Source organism: Garra rufa, chromosome 12, assembly GCF_049309525.1.
Source record: "Garra rufa chromosome 12, GarRuf1.0, whole genome shotgun sequence".
Lineage (NCBI taxonomy): Eukaryota > Metazoa > Chordata > Actinopteri > Cypriniformes > Cyprinidae > Garra > Garra rufa.
Genome location: NC_133372.1, coordinates 42,443,879 through 42,464,056, shown reverse-complemented (window position 1 = coordinate 42,464,056; position 20,178 = coordinate 42,443,879). Strand labels below are relative to the sequence as shown.

The 20,178-nt window shown below is 43.7% G+C and overlaps 1 protein-coding gene across 1 annotated transcript in view; it reads left to right on the top strand.

The window, feature by feature from the left end:
- Positions 1-1,659: 1,659 nt before the first annotated feature.
- LOC141347614 (voltage-dependent calcium channel subunit alpha-2/delta-2-like) overlaps positions 1,660-20,178 on the top strand; it is a 99,632-nt gene continuing 81,113 nt past the window's right edge. The window contains exon 1 of the mRNA XM_073852602.1: positions 1,660-1,677. Within this exon, the coding sequence (XP_073708703.1) occupies positions 1,660-1,677 (18 nt within the window). The remainder of the gene's footprint in view (positions 1,678-20,178) is intronic.

The window sequence follows — 20,178 nt, the reverse complement described above, 5'->3', positions numbered from 1 at the left end:
GGGCAAAGGCCCTCCAGAGCAGGGCAGGAGATTCAGGAGCCCTCCAGGGCAGGGCTGGAGGCAGAGCAGTCCTTTGAGGTGGAGCAAGAGTCTTAGGAGCCCTCCAGGGCGGAGCAGGAGGCTTAGCGACCCTCCGGGGCAGAGCAGGAAGCGTAGAAGCCCTCCAGGGCGGAGCCGAAGGCGGAGCAAGGGGTTTAGGAACCCTCCAGGGCGGAGCAGGAGGCGGAGCGGCCCTCCAGGGCAGAGCAGGAGGCGCAGGAGCCCTCCAGGGCGGAGCAGGAGGCGCAGGAACCCTCCAGGGCGGAGCAGAAGGCGCAGGAGCCCTCCAGGGCGGAGCAGGAGGCGCAGGAGCCCTCCAGGGCGAATCAGGAGGCGCAGGAGCCCTCCAGGGCGGAACAGGAGGCGCAGGAGCCCTCCAGGGCAGAACAGGAGGCGCAGGAGCCCTCCAGGGCGGAGCAGGAGGCGCAGGAGCCCTCCAGGGCGAATCAGGAGGCGCAGGAGCCCTCCAGGGCGGAACAGGAGGCGCAGGAGCCCTCCAGGGCAGAACAGGAGGCGCAGGGGCCCTCCAGGGCGGAACAGGAGGCGTAGAAGCCCTCCAGGGCGGAACAGGAGGCCGCATTATGGACTGGGACCTGGGGAGAACAGAGATAGAGGAGGCAGACAGAGCAAGGAGAGAAGTAGAGAGTTCATGGGAGAACGTGGCCTCCATAGCCGTGACCAGGCAGACGAGAACTTCAGGAACGACTTTCGTGGCAGTTCCTGGGCAGACAGAGACTTCTGGAACGGCCCCAGACGCCAAGACAGAGATGACAGGGAACCTAGGCGGTGCAGGCAGAGCAGGGAGTCTTGGCGGGGCAGACAGAGCAAGGGACCTTGGCGGAGCAGACAGAGCAAGGAACTTTGGCGGAGCAGGCAGGGCAGGGAATTTTGGCGGAGCAGACAGAGCAAGGGACCTTGGCGGAGCAGACAGAGCAAGGAGTCTTGGCGGAACAGGCAGAGCAAGGAACCTTGGCGGAGCAGGTAGAGCAAGGAGTCCTGGCGGAGCAGATATAGCAGGGAACCCTGGCGGTGCTGGCAGAGCAGGGAGCACTGGCGGTGCTGGCAGAGCAGGGAGCACAGGCGATGCGGGCAGAGCGTGAAGCCTTGGCTGAGCGGGCAGAGCGTGAAGCCTTGGCGGAGCGGGCAGAGCGTGAAGCCTTGGCGGAGCGGGCAGAGCGTGAAGCCTTGGCGGAGCGGGCAGAGCGTGAAGCCTTGGCGGAGCGGGCAGAGCGTGAAGCCTTGGCGGAGCGGGCAGAGCGTGAAGCCTTGGCGGAGCGGGCAGAGCGTGAAGCCTTGGCGGAGCGGGCAGGGCGTGAAGCCTTGGCGGAGCGAGCAGAGCGTGAAGCCTTGGTGGTGCAGGCAGAGCATGAAGCCTTGGCGGCGCTGGCAGAGCAAGGAGTTCCGCTATGCACGCCACCTCCGAAAGAGGTATAGGCGCAGCGGACATGTGGGCAGATGAGGCCTCCAGAGCAAACTTGTTGACAGACTCATGGGCAGAAGAGGCCTCTGAGGCGCAGTGTGCAGCCCAAACACTCAAAATGGCGATAGCCATAACAGGTAACGCAGTTGGCAGTGGAGTGGGCGTGAGGCTTGGGAGTGACGGCTTGGGTGAGACATGACATGGCTCTGGATGCTCAGGTGAGTCCTTGCTTGACATTGAAGTTTCAGCAGTGACTTGACTTGGCGTGGCTGGCACCGTTGTGACTGGACTTGACCAGGCTGGAGCAGCTGTGACTGGATATGGCTCTGAAGGAACAGCTGCTGTGACGTAACTTGACCTTGCAGGAACAGCAGCTGTGACGTGACCTGACTTGGCAGGGACAGCAGCTGTAACTTGACTTGACTTGGTAGGAACGGCAGCTGGTGCAGGTTCGAGAGAAGCAGATATGACGTTCACAGGCGATGGCTTGGTTGACGTGGCGTGAGCAGACGCTGGCTTGGTTGACGTGGCGCTAGCAGACGCTGGCTTGGCTGATGTGGCGCTAGCAGACGCTGGCTTGGCTGATGTGGGGTGAGCAGACGTTGGCTCGGCTGACAGTAAGGGACCAGCCGAACGAGCTGACAGCAGTGGTGGGTCCTCCAAGCTAGACATTAGTCTCTGATACGTCCTGGAAGGGTGAGAGTCTGACGCTGTAGCCACTCTGTTAATAACAGCCTCAGGTATGGCGGCCATTTTGTGTGCCAGCACGGGCGTGGCGGTCATCTTGGGTGCAGGCTCTGGCGTGGCGGCCCTCTTTGCAGCAGGCTCTGGCGTGGCGGCCATCTTTGCAGCAGGCTCTGGCGTGGCGGCCATCTTTGCAGCAGGCTCAGGCGTGGCGGCCATCTTAGCAGCAGGCTCTGGCGTGGCGGCCATCTTTGCAGCAGGCTCTGGCGTGGTGGCCATTCTGACCGGGAACTCAGGAACGGAAGCCATCTTATGAACGTGCTTTGGAACGGCGGCCATCTTGTGAGCAGGGTCTGGAAGAGCGGCCATTTTGCGAACAGGATCAGGAAGGGCGGCCATCTTGGGTGCAGTCTCAGGAAAGGCGGCCATCTTATGAGCTGACTCGGGAAGGACAGCCATCTTGGAAGCAGGCTTTGGGACGGCGGCCATCTTGTGAACTGGCTTGGGGGTGGCAGCCATCTTGTGAACAGGCTTGGGGATGGCGGCCATCTTGTGATCGGGCCTTGGGGTGGCAGCCATCTTGTGAGAGAAGTCAGACGTGGTAGATTTCTTGTGAGCTGGGTCCAATCGGGTGACCATCTTGAATGCGGACTCAGGAAGGATGGTCATTCCGAAAGCTGATTCGGGAAAGGCGGCCATTTTGTGAACAGGTTTAGGGAAGGTAGCCATCTTGTGAAGGGGCTCCTGAAAGGCAGACATCTTATGAACAGGCTTTGAACTAGCAGACATCTTGTGCTTTGGCTCTGGGCTAGTAGACATCTTGTGCTGTGGCTCGAAGCTAGCAGACGTCCTGTGCTGTGGCTCGAAGCTAGCAGACATCTTGTGCTGTGGCTCGAAGCTAGCAGACATCTTGTGCTGTGGCTTGAAGCTAGCAGACATCTTGTGCTGGGGCTCAACTAGAATACCCACAGTACATGGAGAGCCGCATAACGACAGTGCATAGTTCATATAATCCTTCAGTGAGCATAAGGATTTCCCCCCAGGCAACATTGATCTTGTTGGTTCATTCAGCCCCATACGGAATAAGTCCTTAAAGTATACCTCATCAAAAAATGATACTTTATGCAACAACTCACTGAAACGTTGAACATATTCCTTGATGGGGAGATCTCCTTGTCTGAGGAGCAGAAGTTGGTCGACTGGGTCCATGTTGTGATGCTGGTGGTGAGTAAAGCCGCTGGATCCGGGTGTGGCGAAGTATTCTGTCACAAACGGGACGACCAAGAGTGAGGATCCAAATGCAAGGCTTTATTAAGCAGATCGTAGTCAGACAGACAGGGTCGAAAACACCAGCAAACATGAACAGCGAAGACAATCCAATAGCGTAATCCAATAAACAAGCGTGGGTCAAAATCCAAGTGGGCAGTCCAAATGAAACAATGAAATGAAAACAAGAAACTAGAAAACTAAGACTAAGACTGGGAAAACAAAAACAGAACTATGGCTAGGGAACAACAAGGAGACTAGGAAACCTGAGAGCAAAGGAAAACGCTTGGTAGAGTCCGCTGGAGCAAAACAATACTTCGCGATGTGTGTGTGTGATGAGCTGGCTTTTATGTCTGATAAACAGGAAGTAACCATAGAGGCAGCAGAGGGAGCAGCAACAGTCAGTGGGGGTAAGGGCTCCCTCTGCTGGCCTGGCGTGACAGTTTGTAGCATGTTGAATATTAATTTTGGGTCAGATTCGACATTATATACATGAGTTACAGCAATTTCCTTTTGTATTTGTATAAATAGCATGCTTTAGCTCTTAGCTAAGTGTTGCTAGCATGTTTTAGCATGTTTGTAGCGTGTTGCTAGCCTATTTAAGACTTGTTAACGCTTTTCAATATGTTGCTAGGAGTCCGTAACAGTGTTAAACATGTCACTTCCTGTTGTCAGCAGGTGGCGCTATGACTATAACTGAATATGGGCACTGACGTGTGTTCAGGACCAGAATGTTATCAAACATGTGAAGTTTGAGGCTGATCGGACATTGTATGCCTGAATTATAGCAACTTCCTTTTTCATGGCGAAACATCAAAGTTTGTCCGGCCGCCACGGACACGCCCTTCGACGAAAACTCTAAAGCTTCGCAATTTAACATCGCAAAGGCCTTATGATGACACTCAGCAAATTTGAAGATGATCGGATGAAAACTGTAGGAGGAGTTCGTTAAAGTACGAGGCCTGAAAATGGCAAAAACTGCACAAAAATCGTACAGGAAATTCAATATAACGGACTTCCTGTTGGGTTTCGAATGTTGCACCAGGAGACTTTTTTGTAGGTATTGGTGTGTTACATATGTGTACCGAGTTTCGTACATGTACGTGAAACGCAGCTCGTGGCGCACTCCGTTGAAATTTTATAGGTGGCGCTATGGAGCCATTTTGGCACACCCACTTCTGAAAACCGTATCAGATGTAAATTTTCACCAGGTCTGATGCGTGTGCAAAGTTTCGTGAGTTTTCGGGCATGTTTAGGCCCTCAAAAAGACTTTTCATTTTGGAGAAGAAGAAGAAGAATAATAATAAACGGAGCAATTCCAATAGGGTCCTCGCACTGTAGTGCTCGGGCCCTAATTAAAGCTGCAAGCAGCGATGAACGGGCCCTCGCACCCGGGCTCACCGCCGACCGGTGGCTTTAGGAAAACAGCAAACGGTGGACAGTATGCTTTTAAAACAGTAAATACAGGAGAAATATGTCATAAGTCACTTAAATGTGCCAAATTTTGCGCTGCCAGCTGGTGGCGCTATGCCTATAACTGATTATTGGCATGTAGATGTGTTCAGGCCACCACTTTCATCAAACATATGAAGTTTGGTGCAGCTTGACCTTGGTATGTTTGAGTTAGTGAAAGATATGATATATATTGCCGCCAACAGGTGGCGCTATGATAATATCTGAATATTGGCCTTTAGGGGTCTTCAGGCCAGGACTCTTGCCAAACCTGTGAAGTTTGAGGTAGATCGGACATTTTATGGCTGAGTTATGACAACTTCTGTATCCATGGCGAAACATCAAACTTTGTCAGGCCGCCATGGACACGCCCTTTAACGAAAACTCAAGATCTTCACAATTTAACATCTCTAAGGCCTCTAGATCAGACTGACCAAATTTAATGTTGATATCATTAAATCTGTAGGAGGAGTTTGCTACAAGTCATTTCCTGTTACCAACAGGTGGCGCTGTGATTATAACAGAATATTGGCTTTCAGATGTGTTCAGGTCAGGACTTTAATCGAACATGTGAAGTTTGAAGCAAATGGGACATTTTATGGCTGAGTTATAACAAGTTTTATATCCATGGCGAGACCTCGAAATTTGTCAGGCCGCCACGGACACGCCCTTTCCCGAAAACTCAAGATCTTCACAATTTAACATCACTAAGGCCTTTATATTAGACTGACCGATTTTGGTGTTGATCTGTATAAATCTCTAGGAGGAGTTTGTTGTAGAGTACAGCATGACACTTCCTGTTGCCTGCAGGTGGCGCTATGACTATAACCGAATATGGGCATGTAGATGTCTTCAGGTCAGGAGTGTTATCACACATGTGAAGTTTGGGACAGATCGGACATTGTATGCCTGAGTTATAGCAACTTCCTTTTTCATGGCGAAACATCGAAATTTGCCAGGCCGCCACGGACACGCCCTCTGATGAAAACTCTAGATCTTCGCAATTTAACGTCACAAAGGGCTTTAGATTGGACTCACCAAATTCGGCGTTGATCCGAATCAATCTCTATGAGGAGTTCGTTCAAGTACGACGCCTGAAAATGGCAAAAATGACACAAATTTTGCTGAGAAAATTAAAAATAACCGACTTCCTGTTGGGTGTCAAATTTTGCTCCAAGAGGCTTTTTTGTAGGTATTGGTGTGTTACATGTGTGTACCGATTTTCGTGCATGTACGTGAATCACAGCTGAAAGCGCACACCGCTGAACGTGTAAAGGTGGCGCTGTCGAGCCATTTTGCCACACCCACTTCTGAACCCCATATCAGACGTAAATTTTCGCTAGGTTTGATGTGTGTGCAAAGTTTCGTGAGTTTTCGGGCATGTTTAGGCCCTCTAAAATGCGATTCATTTTGGAGAAGAATAATAATAATAATAATAAACGGAGCAGATCCAATAGGGTCCTCACACCATCGGTGCTCGGGCCCTAATTAAAGCTGCAAGCAGCGATGAACGGGCCCTCGCACACGGGCTCACCGCCGACCGGTGGCTTTAGGAACACAGCAAACGGTGGGCAGTATGCTTTTAATACATTAAATGTAGGAAAAATAGATCAAAGTCACTTAAATATGCCAAACTTCCTGCTGCCAGCTGGTGGCGCTATGCCTATAACTGATTATTGGCATGTAGATGTGTTCAGGCCAGCACTTTCATCAAACATATGAAGTTTGGTGCAGATTGACCTTGGTATGTGTGAGTTAGTGCAAGATATGATATATCCTGCTGCCAATAGGTGGCACTATAATAATATCTTTATATTGGCCTTTAGATGTCTTCAGGCCAGGACTCTTACCAAACATGTGAAGTTTGAGGCAGATCGGACATTTTATGGCTGAGTTATAACAACTTTTATGTCCATGGCGAAACATCAAACTTTGTCAGGCCGCCACGGACACGCCCTTTAACGAAAACTCAAGATCTTCACAATTTAACATCTCTAAGGCCTCGAGATCAGACTGACCAAATATAATGTTGATATCATTAAATCTCTAGGAGGAGTTTGGTACAAGTCATTTCCTGTTGCCAACAGGTGGTGCTGTGATTATAATAGAATATAGGCCTTCAGATTGGTTCAGGCCAGGACTCTTATCGAACATGTGAAGTTTGAGGCAAATCGGACATTTTATGGCTGAGTTATAACAAGATTTATATCCATGGCGAGACCACGAAATTTGCCAGGCCGCCACGGACACGCCCTTCAACGAAAACTCAAGATCTTCGCAATTTAACATCGCTAAAGCCTTTTTATTAGACTGACCGATTTTGGTGTTGATCTGATTAAATCTCCAGGAGGAATTTGTTGCAGAGTACAGCATGACACTTCCTGGTGCCTGCAGGTGGCGCTATGAGTAAAACTGAATATGGGCATGTAAATGTCTTCAGGTCAGGAGTGTTATCACACATGTGAAGTTTGGGGCAGATCGGGCATTTTATGCCTGAGTTATAGCAGCTTCCTTTTTCATGGCGAAACATCGAAAGTTGCGAGGCCGCCACGGACACGCCCTCTGATGAAAACTCTAGATCTTCGCAATGTAACGTCACAAAGGGCTTTAGATTAGACTCACCAAATTTGGTGTTGATCCGAATAAATCTCTAGGAGGAGTTCGTTCAAGAATGACGCCTGAAAATGGCAAAAATGACACAAATTTTGCTAAGAAAATTAATAATAACCGACTTCCTGTTGGGTTTCGGATTTTGTCCCAGGAGGCTTTTTTGTAGGTATTGGTGAGTTACATGTGTGTACCGATTTGCGTGCATGTACGTGAATCACAGCTGAATGCGCACACCGCGGAACGTGTAAAGGTGGCGCTATTGAGCCATTTTGCCACACCCACTTCTGCAACCCATATCAGATGTCCATTTTCGCCAGGTTCGATGTGTGTGCAAAGTTTCATGAGTTTTCGGGTATGTTTAGGCCCTCAAAAATGCGATTCATTCCGGAGAAGAAGAATAATAATAATAAGAAACGGAGCAGATCCAATAGGGTCCTCACACCATCGGTGCTCGGGCCCTAATTAAAGCTGCAAGCAGCGATGAACGGGCCCTCGCACACGGGCTCACCGCCGACCGGTGGCTTTAGGAACACAGCTAATGGTGGGCAGTATGCTTTTAATGCAGTAAAAATAGGAGAAATATGTCAAAGTCACTTAAAAGTGCCAAATTTCCTGCTGCCAGCTGGTGGCGCTATGCCTATAACTGATTATTGGCATTTAGATGTGTTCAGGCCAGCACTTTTATCAAACATATGAAGTTTGGTGCAGATTGGCCTTGGTATGTTTGAGTTAGTGAAAGATATGATATATCCTGCTGCCAACAGGTGGCGCTATGATAATATCTGAATATTGGCCTTTAGGTGTCTTCAGGCCAGGACTCTTACCAAACCTGTGAAGTTTGAGGCAGATCGGACATTTTATGGCTGAGTTATAACAACTTCTATGTCCATGGCGAAACATCAAACTTTGTCACGCCGCCACAGACACGCCCTATAACGGAAACTCAAGATCTTCGCAATTTAACATCTCTAAGGCCTCTAGATCAGACTGACCAAATATAATGTTGATATCATTAAATCTCTAGGAGGAGTTTGCTACAAGTCATTTCCTGTTGCCAACAGGTGGCGCTGTGATTATAATAGAATATTGGCCTTCAGATGTTTTCAGGCCAGGACTCTTATCGAGCATGTGAAGTTTGAGGCAAATCGGACATTTTATGGCTGAGTTATAACAAGTTTTATATCCATGGCGAGACCTCGAAATTTGTCAGGCCGCCACGGACACGCCCTTCAACGAAAACTCAAGATCTTCACAATTTAACATCATTAAGGCCTTTATATTAGACTGACCGATTTTGGTGTTGATGTGTATAAATCTCTAGGAGGAGTCTGTTGTAGAGTACAGCATGACACTTCCTGTTGCCAGCAGGTGGCGCTATGACTATAACTGAATATGGGCATGTAGATGTCATCAGGTCAAGAGTGTTATCACACATGTGAAGTTTGGGACAGATCGGACATTGTATGCCTGAGTTATAGCAACTTCGTTTTTCATGGCGAAACATCGAAATTTACCAGGCCGCCACGGACACGCCCTCCGATGAAAACTCTAGATCTTCACAATTTAACGTCACAAAGGGCTTTAGATTAGACTCAGCAAATTTGGCGTTTATCCGAATAAATCTCTAGGAGGAGTTCGTTCAGATACGAGGCCTGAAAATGGCAAAAATGACACAAAATTTGTTGAGAAAATTAAAAATAACCGACTTCCTGTTGGGTGTCAAATTTAGCTCCAAGAGGCTTTTTTGTAGGTATTGGTGTGTTACATGTGTGTACCGATTTTCGTGCATGTATGTGAATCACAGCTGAATGCGCACACCGCGGAACGTGTAAAGGTGGCGCTGTCGAGCCATTTTGCCACACCCACTTCTGCAACCCATATCAGACGTAAATTTTCGCCAGGTCTGATGTGTGTGCGAAGTTTCATGAGTTTTCGGGCATGTTTAGACCCTCTAAAATGCGATTCATTTTGGAGAAGAATAATAATAATAATTAAAGCTGCAAGCAGCGATGGTAGGGCCCTCGCACTCGGGCTCACCGCCGATCGGTGGCGAATGGTGGGCACTATGCTATTAACACAGAAAATGTAGGAGGAATATGTCAAAGTCATTGATATGTGCCAATCTTCCTTCTGCCAGCTGGTGGCGCTATGCCTATAACTGAATATTGGCATGCAGATGTGTTCAGGCCAGTGCTTTTATCAAACATATGAAGTTTGGTGAAGCTTGAACATGGCATGCTTGAGTGTAAGTCATGACATATCCTGCTGCCAACAGGTGGCGCTATTACAAAATATTGGCTTTTAGATGTCTTCAGGCCAGGACTATTGGCAAACATGTCAAGTTTGGTGCAAATTGTACATTGCATGCTTAAGTTAGTGTAAAACAAGTAATTTGCTGTTGCCAGCTGGTGGCGCTATGACTATAACTAAATATTGGCATGTAAATGTATTCAGGCCAAGACTCTTATCAAACATATTAAGTTTGGGGCTGATTGGACATTGCATGCCTGAGTTACAGTAACTTCCTGTTTCATTGCATTAAGAGTATGCTTTAGCACTTAGCTAAATGTTGCTAACATGTTTCTAGCATGTTGTTACCCTATTTAACACTTGTTGATATTTTTAAAATGTTGCTGGGCATCCACAACAGTATTAAACATGTGACTTCCTGTTGCCAGCAGGTGGCACTATGACTATAACTGAATATGGGCATGGGCTTGTGTTCAGACCAGGACTCTTATCAAACATATTAAGCTTGGGTCAGATTGGACATTGTATGCATGAGTTACACTTATTTTTCTTTGTAATAATATCATGCTTTAGCTCTCAGCTAAGTGTTGCTAGCATTTTTTAACATGATTCCAGCATGATGCTAGCCTATTTAAAACTTGCTGACGCTTTTTTTTATGTTGCTAGGAGTCCGTAACACCATTAAAAGTCACTTCCTGTTGTCAGCAGGTGGCGCTGTGACTATAACTGAATATGGGCATGTATATATCTTCAGGCCAGGACTCTTATCAAACGTGAAGTTTGGGGCTGATTGGACATTGCATGTCTGAGTTACAGTAACTTCCTGTTTTATGTCTTTAACAACATGCTTTAGCACTAAGTAAGTGTTGCTAGCATGTTTGAGTACGTTTTAAACTAGTTTAGCACTCAATGGCTTTTTTAGTGTGTTGCTAATAGTGTGTCACAGTGTTAAACATGTCACTTCCTGTTGACAGTAGGTGGCGCTATAACTATAACTGAATATTGGCATGTAGATATCTTCAGGCCAGGACTGTTATCAAACATGTGAAGTTTGGGGCTGATTGGACATTGCATGCCTGAGTTACAGTAACTTCATGTTTCATTGCATTAAGAGTATGCTTTAGCACTTAGCTAAATGTTGCTAACATGTTATAGCATGTTTCTAGCATGTTGCTACCCTGTTTAACAGTTGTTGAATTTTTTTAAAATGTTGCTAGGCATCCACAACAGTATTAAACATGTGGCTTCCTGTTACCAGCAGGTGGCGCTATGACTATAACTGAATACGGGCATGGGCGTGTGTTTAGGCCAGGATTCTTATCAAACATGTTAAGTTTGGGGCTGATTGGACATTGTATGCCTGAGTTAGAGTAACTTCCTGTTTCATTGTATTATTAGCATGCTTTAGCATATTAGCTAAGTGTTGCTAGCATGCTTTATTATTTTTGTAGCATGTTGAATATTAAGTTTGGGTCAGATTCAACATTATATACATGAGTTACAGCAATTTCCTTTTGTATTTGTATTAATAGCATGCTTTAGCTCTTAGCTAAGTGTTGCTAGCATGTTTTAGCATGTTTGTAGCATGTTGCTAGCCTATTTAAGACTTGTTAACGCTTTTCAATATGTTTCTAGGAGTCCATAACAGTGTTAAACATGTCATTTCCTGTTGTCAGCAGGTGGCGCTATGACTATAACTGAATATGGGCACTGACGTGTGTTCAGGACCAGACTGTCATCAAACATGTGAAGTTTGAGGCAGATCGGACATCGTATGCCTGAGTTATAGCAACTTCCTTTTTCATGGCGAAACATCAAAGTTTGTCCGACCGCCACGGACACGCCCTTCGACGAAAACTCTAAAGCTTCGCAATTTAACATCGCAAAGGCCTTATGATGACACTCAGCAAATTTGAAGATGATCGGATAAAAACTGTAGGAGGAGTTCGTTAAAGTATGAGGCCTGAAAATGGCAAAAACTGCACAAAAATCGTACAGGAAATTCAATATAACGGACTTCCTGTTGGGTTTCGGATGTTGCACCAGGAGACTTTTTTGTAGGTGCTGGTGTGTTACATATGTGTACCGAGTTTCGTACATGTACGTGAAACGCAGCTCGAGGCGCACTCCGTTGAAATTTTATAGGTGGCGCTATCGAGCCATTTTGCCACACCCACTTCTGAAAACCATATCAGATGTAAATTTTCGCCAGGTCTGATGCGTGTGCAAAGTTTGGTGAGTTTTCGGGCATGTTTAGGCCCTCAAAAAGACTTTTCATTTTGGAGAAGAAGAAGAAGAATAATAATAAACGGAGCAATTCCAATAGGGTCCTCGCACTGTAGTGCTCGGGCCCTAATAATAATAATTAAAGCTGCAAGCAGCGATGAACGGGCCCTCGCACACGGGCTCACCGCCGACCGGTGGCTTTAGGAACACAGCAAATGGTGGGTAGTATGCTTTTAATACAGTAAAAATAGGAGAAATATGTCAAAGTCACTTAAATGTGCCAAATTTCCTGCTGCCAGCTGGTGGCGCTATGCCTATAACTGATTATTGGCATGTAGATGTGTTCAGGCCACCACTTTCATCAAACATATGAAGTTTGGTGCAGATTGACCTTGGTATGTTTGAGTTAGTGAAAGACATGATATATCTTGCTGCCAACAGGTGGCGCTATGATAATATCTGAATATTGGCCTTTAGGTGTCTTCAGGCCAGGACTCTTACCAAACCTGTGAAGTTTGAGGCAGATCGGACATTTTATGGCTGAGTTATAACAACTTCTATGTCCATGGCGAAACATCAAACTTTGTCACGCCGCCACAGACACGCCCTTTAACGAAAACTCAAGATCTTCGCAATTTAACATCTCTAAGGCCTCTAGATCAGACTGACCAAATATAATGTTGATATCATTAAATCTCTAGGAGGAGTTTGATACAAGTCATTTCCTGTTGCCAACAGGTGGCGCTGTGATTATAATAGAATATTGGCCTTCAGATGTGTTCAGGCCAGGACTCTTATCTAATATGTGAAGTTTGAGGCAAATCGGACATTTTATGGCTGAGTTATAACAAGTTTTATATCCATGGCGAGACCTCGAAATTTGTCAGGCCGCCACGGACACGCCCTTTACCGAAAACTCAAGATCTTCACAATTTTACATCGCTACGGCCTTTATATTAGACTGACCGATTTTGGTGTTGATCTGAATAAATCTCTAGGAGGAGTTGGTTGTAGAGTACGGCATTACACTTCCTGTTGCCTGCAGGTGGCGCTATGACTATAACTGAATATGGGCATGTAGATGTCTTCAGGTCAGGAGTGTTATCACACATGTGAAGTTTGGGACAGATAGGACATTGTATGCCTGAGTTATAGCAACTTCCTTTTTCATGGCGAAACATCGAAATTTGCGAGGCCGCCACGGACACGCCCTCCGATGAAAACTCTAGATCTTCACAATTTAACGTCACAAAGGGCTTTAGACTAGACTCTGCAAATTTGGTGTTGATCCGAATAAATCTGTAGGAGGAGTTCGTTCAAGTACGACACCTGAAAAAGGCAAAAATGACACAAATTTTGTTGAGAATATTAATATTAACCGACTTCCTGTTGGGTTCCGGATTTTGCTCCTAGAGGCTTTTTTGTAGGTATTGGTGTGTTACATGTGTGTACCGATTTCCGTGCATGTACGTGAATCACAGCTGAAAGCGCACACCGCGGAACGTGTAAAGGTGGCGCTGTCGAGCCATTTTGCCACACCCACTTCTGAAACCCATATCAGACGTAAATTTTCGCCAGGTCTGATGTGTGTGCAAAGTTTCATGAGTTTTCGGGTATGTCTAAGCCCTCAAAAATGCGATTCATTTTGGAGAAGAATAATAATAATAATAATAATTAAAGCTGCAAGCAGCGATGAACGGGCCCTCGCACACGGGCTATCCGCCGGCCGGTGGTTTTAGGAACACAGCAAACGGTGGGCAGTATGCTTTTAATACAGTAAATGTAGGAAAAATAGATCAAAGTCACTTAAATGTGCCAAACTTCCTGCTGCCAGCTGGTGGCGCTATGCCTATAACTGATTATTGGCATGTAGATGTGTTCAGGCCAGCACTATTATCAAACATATGAAGTTTGGTGCAGATTGACCTTGGTATGTTTGAGTTAGTGAAATATATGAGATATCCTGCTGCCAACAGGTGGCGCTATGATAATATCTGAATATTGGTCTTTAGGTGTCTTCAGGCCAGGACTCTTACCAAACCTGTGAATTTTGTGGCAGATCAGACATTTTCAGGCTAAGTTATAACAACTTCTATGTCTATGCAGAAACATCAAACTTTGTCAGGCCACCACGGACATGCCCTTTAATGAAAACTCAAGATCTTCACAATTTAACATCTCTAAGGCTTCAAGATCAGTCTGACCAAATATAATGTTGATTTAACTAAATGCAATCAATGCAAGGACTTCAGATAAATGCCAACTGTGAACCAGTATGCTACAAATGATGATAAGAACATGGTTCATAATGATAGCAAAATGTTATTATTGCTTCCTTTACATCCACCACTTCTGCTTAAATGTCATTGTTACCTATCTGTACAATTTTTGTGTGGATATTGCTTTGCTGGTGACTCCTGTTATAAGACATCACTCTTAAGTGCTACATAACTAAGAATCAATAAGGAAGACGGTGCCCAGTTGGCACATGCATTCACAGTAATCCTCTGCTAGTTTGGATTTTAAGTTTACAGAATTGAAAGGGTTACACTTTAAAATCAACACACAGACACATACACACAAAATATAAAATGTTGCCATCCATTTTCATTTGTTAAAATTAACTATATTAGTTAACATGACCAATAAATAAATAGCATTTATTAATGTTAATTAATATTAAGCTAAAAAAAGTATTCATATAAAGTTTATGTACTGTGAATTAACATGAACATGAACACAGTTCATGTGGGTGTACAGCAATACACAATAAAGTGCTCTATAAACTCTTCATTCTTTCAAAATATCTTTAAAAATCAAGTTGAGTATTTTAACGGGGTGATATATATATATATATTTATAACTGATCTTAAAATTATGGTTTTCAGATGTTTTGAAGAGATAACAGTAACGTTTGTTTTGTTGTCAAAGTCTGTCATAATTTTTTATTATTATTATTTTATATTCAATAAATAACACTATGTAAATATTGTCTATCAATGAAGATAAATTGATCATGCTAAAAAGTTGTATTTTTTTAAATCTTTTGCTATGTGACTGAATAGGACAAGTTCATGGTACAGTTAAGTAAAAAATAAATAAAAAACAACAACTGCAAAATACGAACAATGAAAGACTAAGTGACCCTTTATATTTTCTCAAAATATCAGACTCTCAAAGATCAGACATATTTATGTAATTACAATACATATTTGCATTTTTTGTTCAAAGATGGTCTGTAGGATGGCTCTCTACTCTGTCACCCTCTCTGCCTCTCACCCCTCCCCCCTGCAATAATGAGCTTCTCTGTGCCTGACTGAACGCACACACATACTGTAGAGACATTCACCAGAGTGACAGCAGGTTTCTGAGTTATTTTTTTAATTTTCTTTAATTCATTGAAGCTTGTATAAAATTTATATTTCCAGCACTTGCTCAGAATGATTAGATCTCTGTGTGAAAAAAGTTTTAAAGAGTTTGGATGCTGCACTTTAAAGATATAAAAAATTAGGGTTATGTTTTTTACTACATCTTTAAAAAATCACTACGTCAACACCGTTCGAGATATCCAAAATCCGCTCGCAATTTAACATCTTCAGAATCTTCTCTTCATGTTAAAAAAGTTTGGTGTGAACAGCTGGTTGTTCTTAGGAGTAGTGTGAATTTGTTTACTACCTGATTTTTCAAAAAATCCACATTCAAATCAAAATAGCCGGCTTTCTGTTGGTCTTAGCTAATGAGTTTGATTTAGAAAGTTGTCCAGATTGATGAGGACAATATAAGTACAGAGTTTGGTGACTGTAGGAAAAACTAACCCCCCAACTTTTGTCAAAAGATGGCGCTATAGAGTGCCTGCTCCACGCCCATTTATGACCTTTTGCCAGTGTCTAATTATTATTAATATTGATGTGTGTGTTGAGTTTCATGAAATTCTAAGCATGTTATCTGCCTCGAAAAGACAGGAATGTAATTTTAAAGTTTGACACGTTGCCATGGCAACAGCATTTGATTTATCATCGACCCCTTTACATATTCTTATTGGCCGTGTTTTGACATGATTTTGATGAAGTTTAAAGAAAATCGATTAAAATTAAGAGGCTGATTTCAAAGCATTTTGAAAATGACACGTTTCCTGCTGCCAGTTGGTGGCGCTATAACTTTGACTCATAATAGTCACATTTATGGAATTGGCATCATACAAGGAACAAACTGGTGAAGTTTCATCAGAATCAGGCAATGTGTGCAACAGTTATTAGACACTTCCTGTTTCTCATTTCTCGCCATAACTTTGTCGCCTTGCCACGGCCAAACCGTTCGAGATATCAAAAATCTCCTCGCAATTTAGCGTCCCCAATGTCTTGAGATCATGCTGACCGAGTTTGGTGACAATCCCATGGAATTCCTGGGAGGAGTACGTTAAATTCCAGAGCATGCGCTTTTTAAACAGCCCTAAATATCTCACTTCCTGTTGCGTGGAGCCCATGACATAGAGTACAAAAGTTGTTCAGCTCGATGAGTTCTATATGTGTACCGAGTTTCATATCAATACACGCAAGTATGTGTGCGCAGTACATCAAGTTTTCAAACTGTGTTCCAGGGGGCGCTGTAGAGGCCCTGAACCACGCCCGGGTCCCAGCCTCTGTGGCGTCCGGACGACGGCAGATTCCGACGTGTGTGCAAATTTTCAAGAGTTTTTGAGTATGTTAAGGCCCCCAAAAGTGCCCCAACGGTTGAAAAAAAATAAAAAAAATAAAAAAAATAAGAATCCTTAGAAGAACAATAGGGCCTTCGCCCTTTTGGGCTCGGGCCCTAATTAAAGCTGCAAGCAGCGTTGACCGGGCCCTCGCCGTCTGGCAGTCGCCATCCCGATAGCATCAGGAAAACGGTGCCCAGTTGGCACATGCATTCACAGTAACCCTTTGGACTAACCCTAACTGTCTCTCCTCCTGTCTGACTCTTTCTCTTACCACCCATCCCACCTCCTTACACTCAGCCACTTACCACACAAACACACACATAGAGTGCAGAGCAGAGTGAGATCAGATTTGTTTTTTAATTTTCTTTCATTCGTGGAGTTTTGTATAATTATGAAATGAACTGTGTTTAATCAGAATGAATAGTTATTTGTATGAAAAAAGTTTCAAAGAGTTAGGATGCTGCACTTTAAATATATAATAAATCATTGAAAATTGAAAATGGAAAATAAAATTCTAGGCACGCTATCTGCCTCAAAAACACAGGAAACAAATATTTGAATGTATTTTGTATTTTTATTTATTTGCCATGGCAACAGCATTTGATGCATCAGGGACGCCTTTACAGACTCTCATCGGCCGTGTTTTTACATCATTCTGATGAAGTTTGAAGAAAATAGAGTACAAATATATTGTTCGTTGTTCGTTCGTGTGTTAGTTCATTAACCAATGTTAACAAAAGAGACCCTATTTTAAATAGTTACCATGTTTTATGATCTACATCCATTTTTAAATATTATTTTAATGATCTATAAGCATCTGTGAAATAATTATAAACAAATATATTAAAAATAAATACATATTAACTTAGTTGATGTATTTGTTTCTCATTCTAATTAAGTGAACTGAGCAGTATAGTGTCATACTTATAAGATTTTTTATTCTATCAGTGAGATTGTATATATCTATATAAATCATATAATTTTTCCTTAAAAGATTAAAAAAAGATTTTAATGCTCTTTAAGCACCTATACAAAATAATTATGTAAAAGTACACTGACAGTACAGTACATATCAATTGATTCTATGGATTATTGTCATTATTATACACTGACAATGAGCTAAATAGCATTAGAGGTCAAACGATTCCTTATCTTATGAGGACCTCTAGTGTTCATCCCTGGTATTAGAGCTTTAATCTGACAAATTTATGTGACACTTTTAATGTTTTTGGGGCCTCTGAGCATGATAACATTTTGAAACTACACGTATTTCCTAAGAATTTCTTGTTCTTTATATGTAAAAAGTTTTGATGAGTTAGAATAATGCAATTTAAAGATATATGAAAATAACTCTTCATCTTTTTTATTGTTACTTTCATAAATCACCACATCAACACCGTTCAAGATGTCCCAAAGCCGTTCACAATTTAACATCTTCAGTATCTTGGCATCATGTTGACAAAGTTTGGTGTGAACTGTCTGATTCTGCTATGAGTGATATGAATTTATTCACAGCTATATTTAAAAACACAGGAAACAAATGTTAAAGTTTGACATGTTGCCATGGCAACAGCATTTGATGTATCAAGGACCCCTTCACAGATTCTCATCGGCCGTGTTTTGATATTATTCTGATGAAGTTTGAAGCAAATTGAGTAAAATTAAGAGGTTGATTTAAAAGCGTTTTGCAAGCAACACACTTCCTGCTGCCAGTTGGTGGCGCTATAACTTTGACTCATAATAGTCACATCTCTGTGATCGGTATCATATGACGAACAAACTGCTTAAGTTTGGTCAAAATCAGATAAAGTGTGTCAAAATTATTAGACATTTCCTGTTTCTCATTTCTCGCCATAATTTGTCGCCCTGCCACGGCCAAACCATTCGAGATACCAAAAATCCCCTGGCAATTTTGCATTCCCAATATCTTGAGATCATACTGACCGAGTTTGGTGGCCATCGGTGGAAAGGTCTAGGAGGAGTATTTCAAATTCCACAGCTTGATTTTTCCAAAAATCCATATTTAAATAAAAATAGCTGACTTCCTGTTGGTCGTAGCTAATGGGTGTAAATTAGAAAGTTGTCCGGCTTGATGAGTCCAATATATGTACCGAGTTTGGTGACTGTAGGACAAAGTAACCCCCCAACTTTTGTCAAAAGGTGGCGCTATGGAGCGCCTGCTCCACGCCCATTTATGGGCTTTTATCAGTGTTTAACTGTCATTAATACAGATGTGTGTGTTGAGTTTCATGAAATTCTAAGCATTTTAAGTGGCTCAAAAACACAAAAAACTAAAGTTAAAGTTTGACATGTTGCCATGGCAACATGATAAAAGTTATGGATAACGCCCTTCACAGATTCTTATCGGTCGTGTTTTGACATTATTGGGATGAAGTTTGAAGCAAATTGAGTAAAATTAAGAGGCTGAGTTTAAAGCGTTTCAAAAACGTCACGCTTTCTGCTGCCAGTTGGTGGCGCTATAACTTTGACTCATAATAGTCACATCTCTGTGATCGGCATCAGACGATGAACAAACTGCTGAAGTTTGGTCAAAATCAGACAAAGTATGTCAAAGTTATTAGGCACTTCCTGTTTCTCATTTCTCGCCATAAATTTGTCGCCCCGTCACGGTCAAACCGTTCGAGATATCAAAAATCCCCTGGCAATTTTGCGTCCCCAATGTCTTGAGATCATGCTGACCGAGTTTGGTGGCCATCGGTGGAAAGGCCTAGTAGGAGTATTTCAAATTCCATTGCATGCACTTTTTAGACATCCCTGAATAGCCGACTTCCTGTTTGGCGAAGCACGGACTATGAGTGTGAAATTTGTTCGGCCCGATGAGGTCTATATGTGTATGAAATTTGGTGACTGTAGGTCAACCGTTGTGCGCTCCAGAGCCCTTCAAAAGTCGCAATTTTTAACGCTGTGCCATGCCCCCCCCAGGTGACCCCCCCATGTCAAAGTCTGTCCGGCCCTGATGGCCGCAGGTTCCAATGTGTGTGCAAAGTTTCAAGAGTTTTCGTGTTTGTTAAGGCCCCCGAAATCCCCCAAAACATTGAAAAAAAAAAAATAATAATAATAATAATAATAATTAAAGCTGCAAGCAGCGATGAACGGGCCCTCGCACACGGGCTCACCGCCGACCGGTGGCTTTAGGAACACAGCTAATGGTGGGCAGTATGCTTTTAATACAGCAAAAATAGGAGAAATATGTCAAAGTCACTTAAATGTGCCAAATATCCTGCTGCCAGCTGGTGGCGCTATGCCTATAACTGATTATTGGCATGTAGATGTGTTCAGGCTGGCACTTTCATCAAACATATGAAGTTTGGTGCAGATTGACCTTGGTATGTTTGAGTTAGTGAAAGATATGATATATCCTGCTGCCAACAGGTGGCGCTATGATAATATCTGAATATTGGCCTTTAGGTGTCTTCAGGCCAGGGGCCTCATTTATAAAGACTTGCGTAGAAACCATCCTTGATTTTATCTAAGAACTTTTCTGATTTGATCGTAAGAGCGATTCAGAGAAACG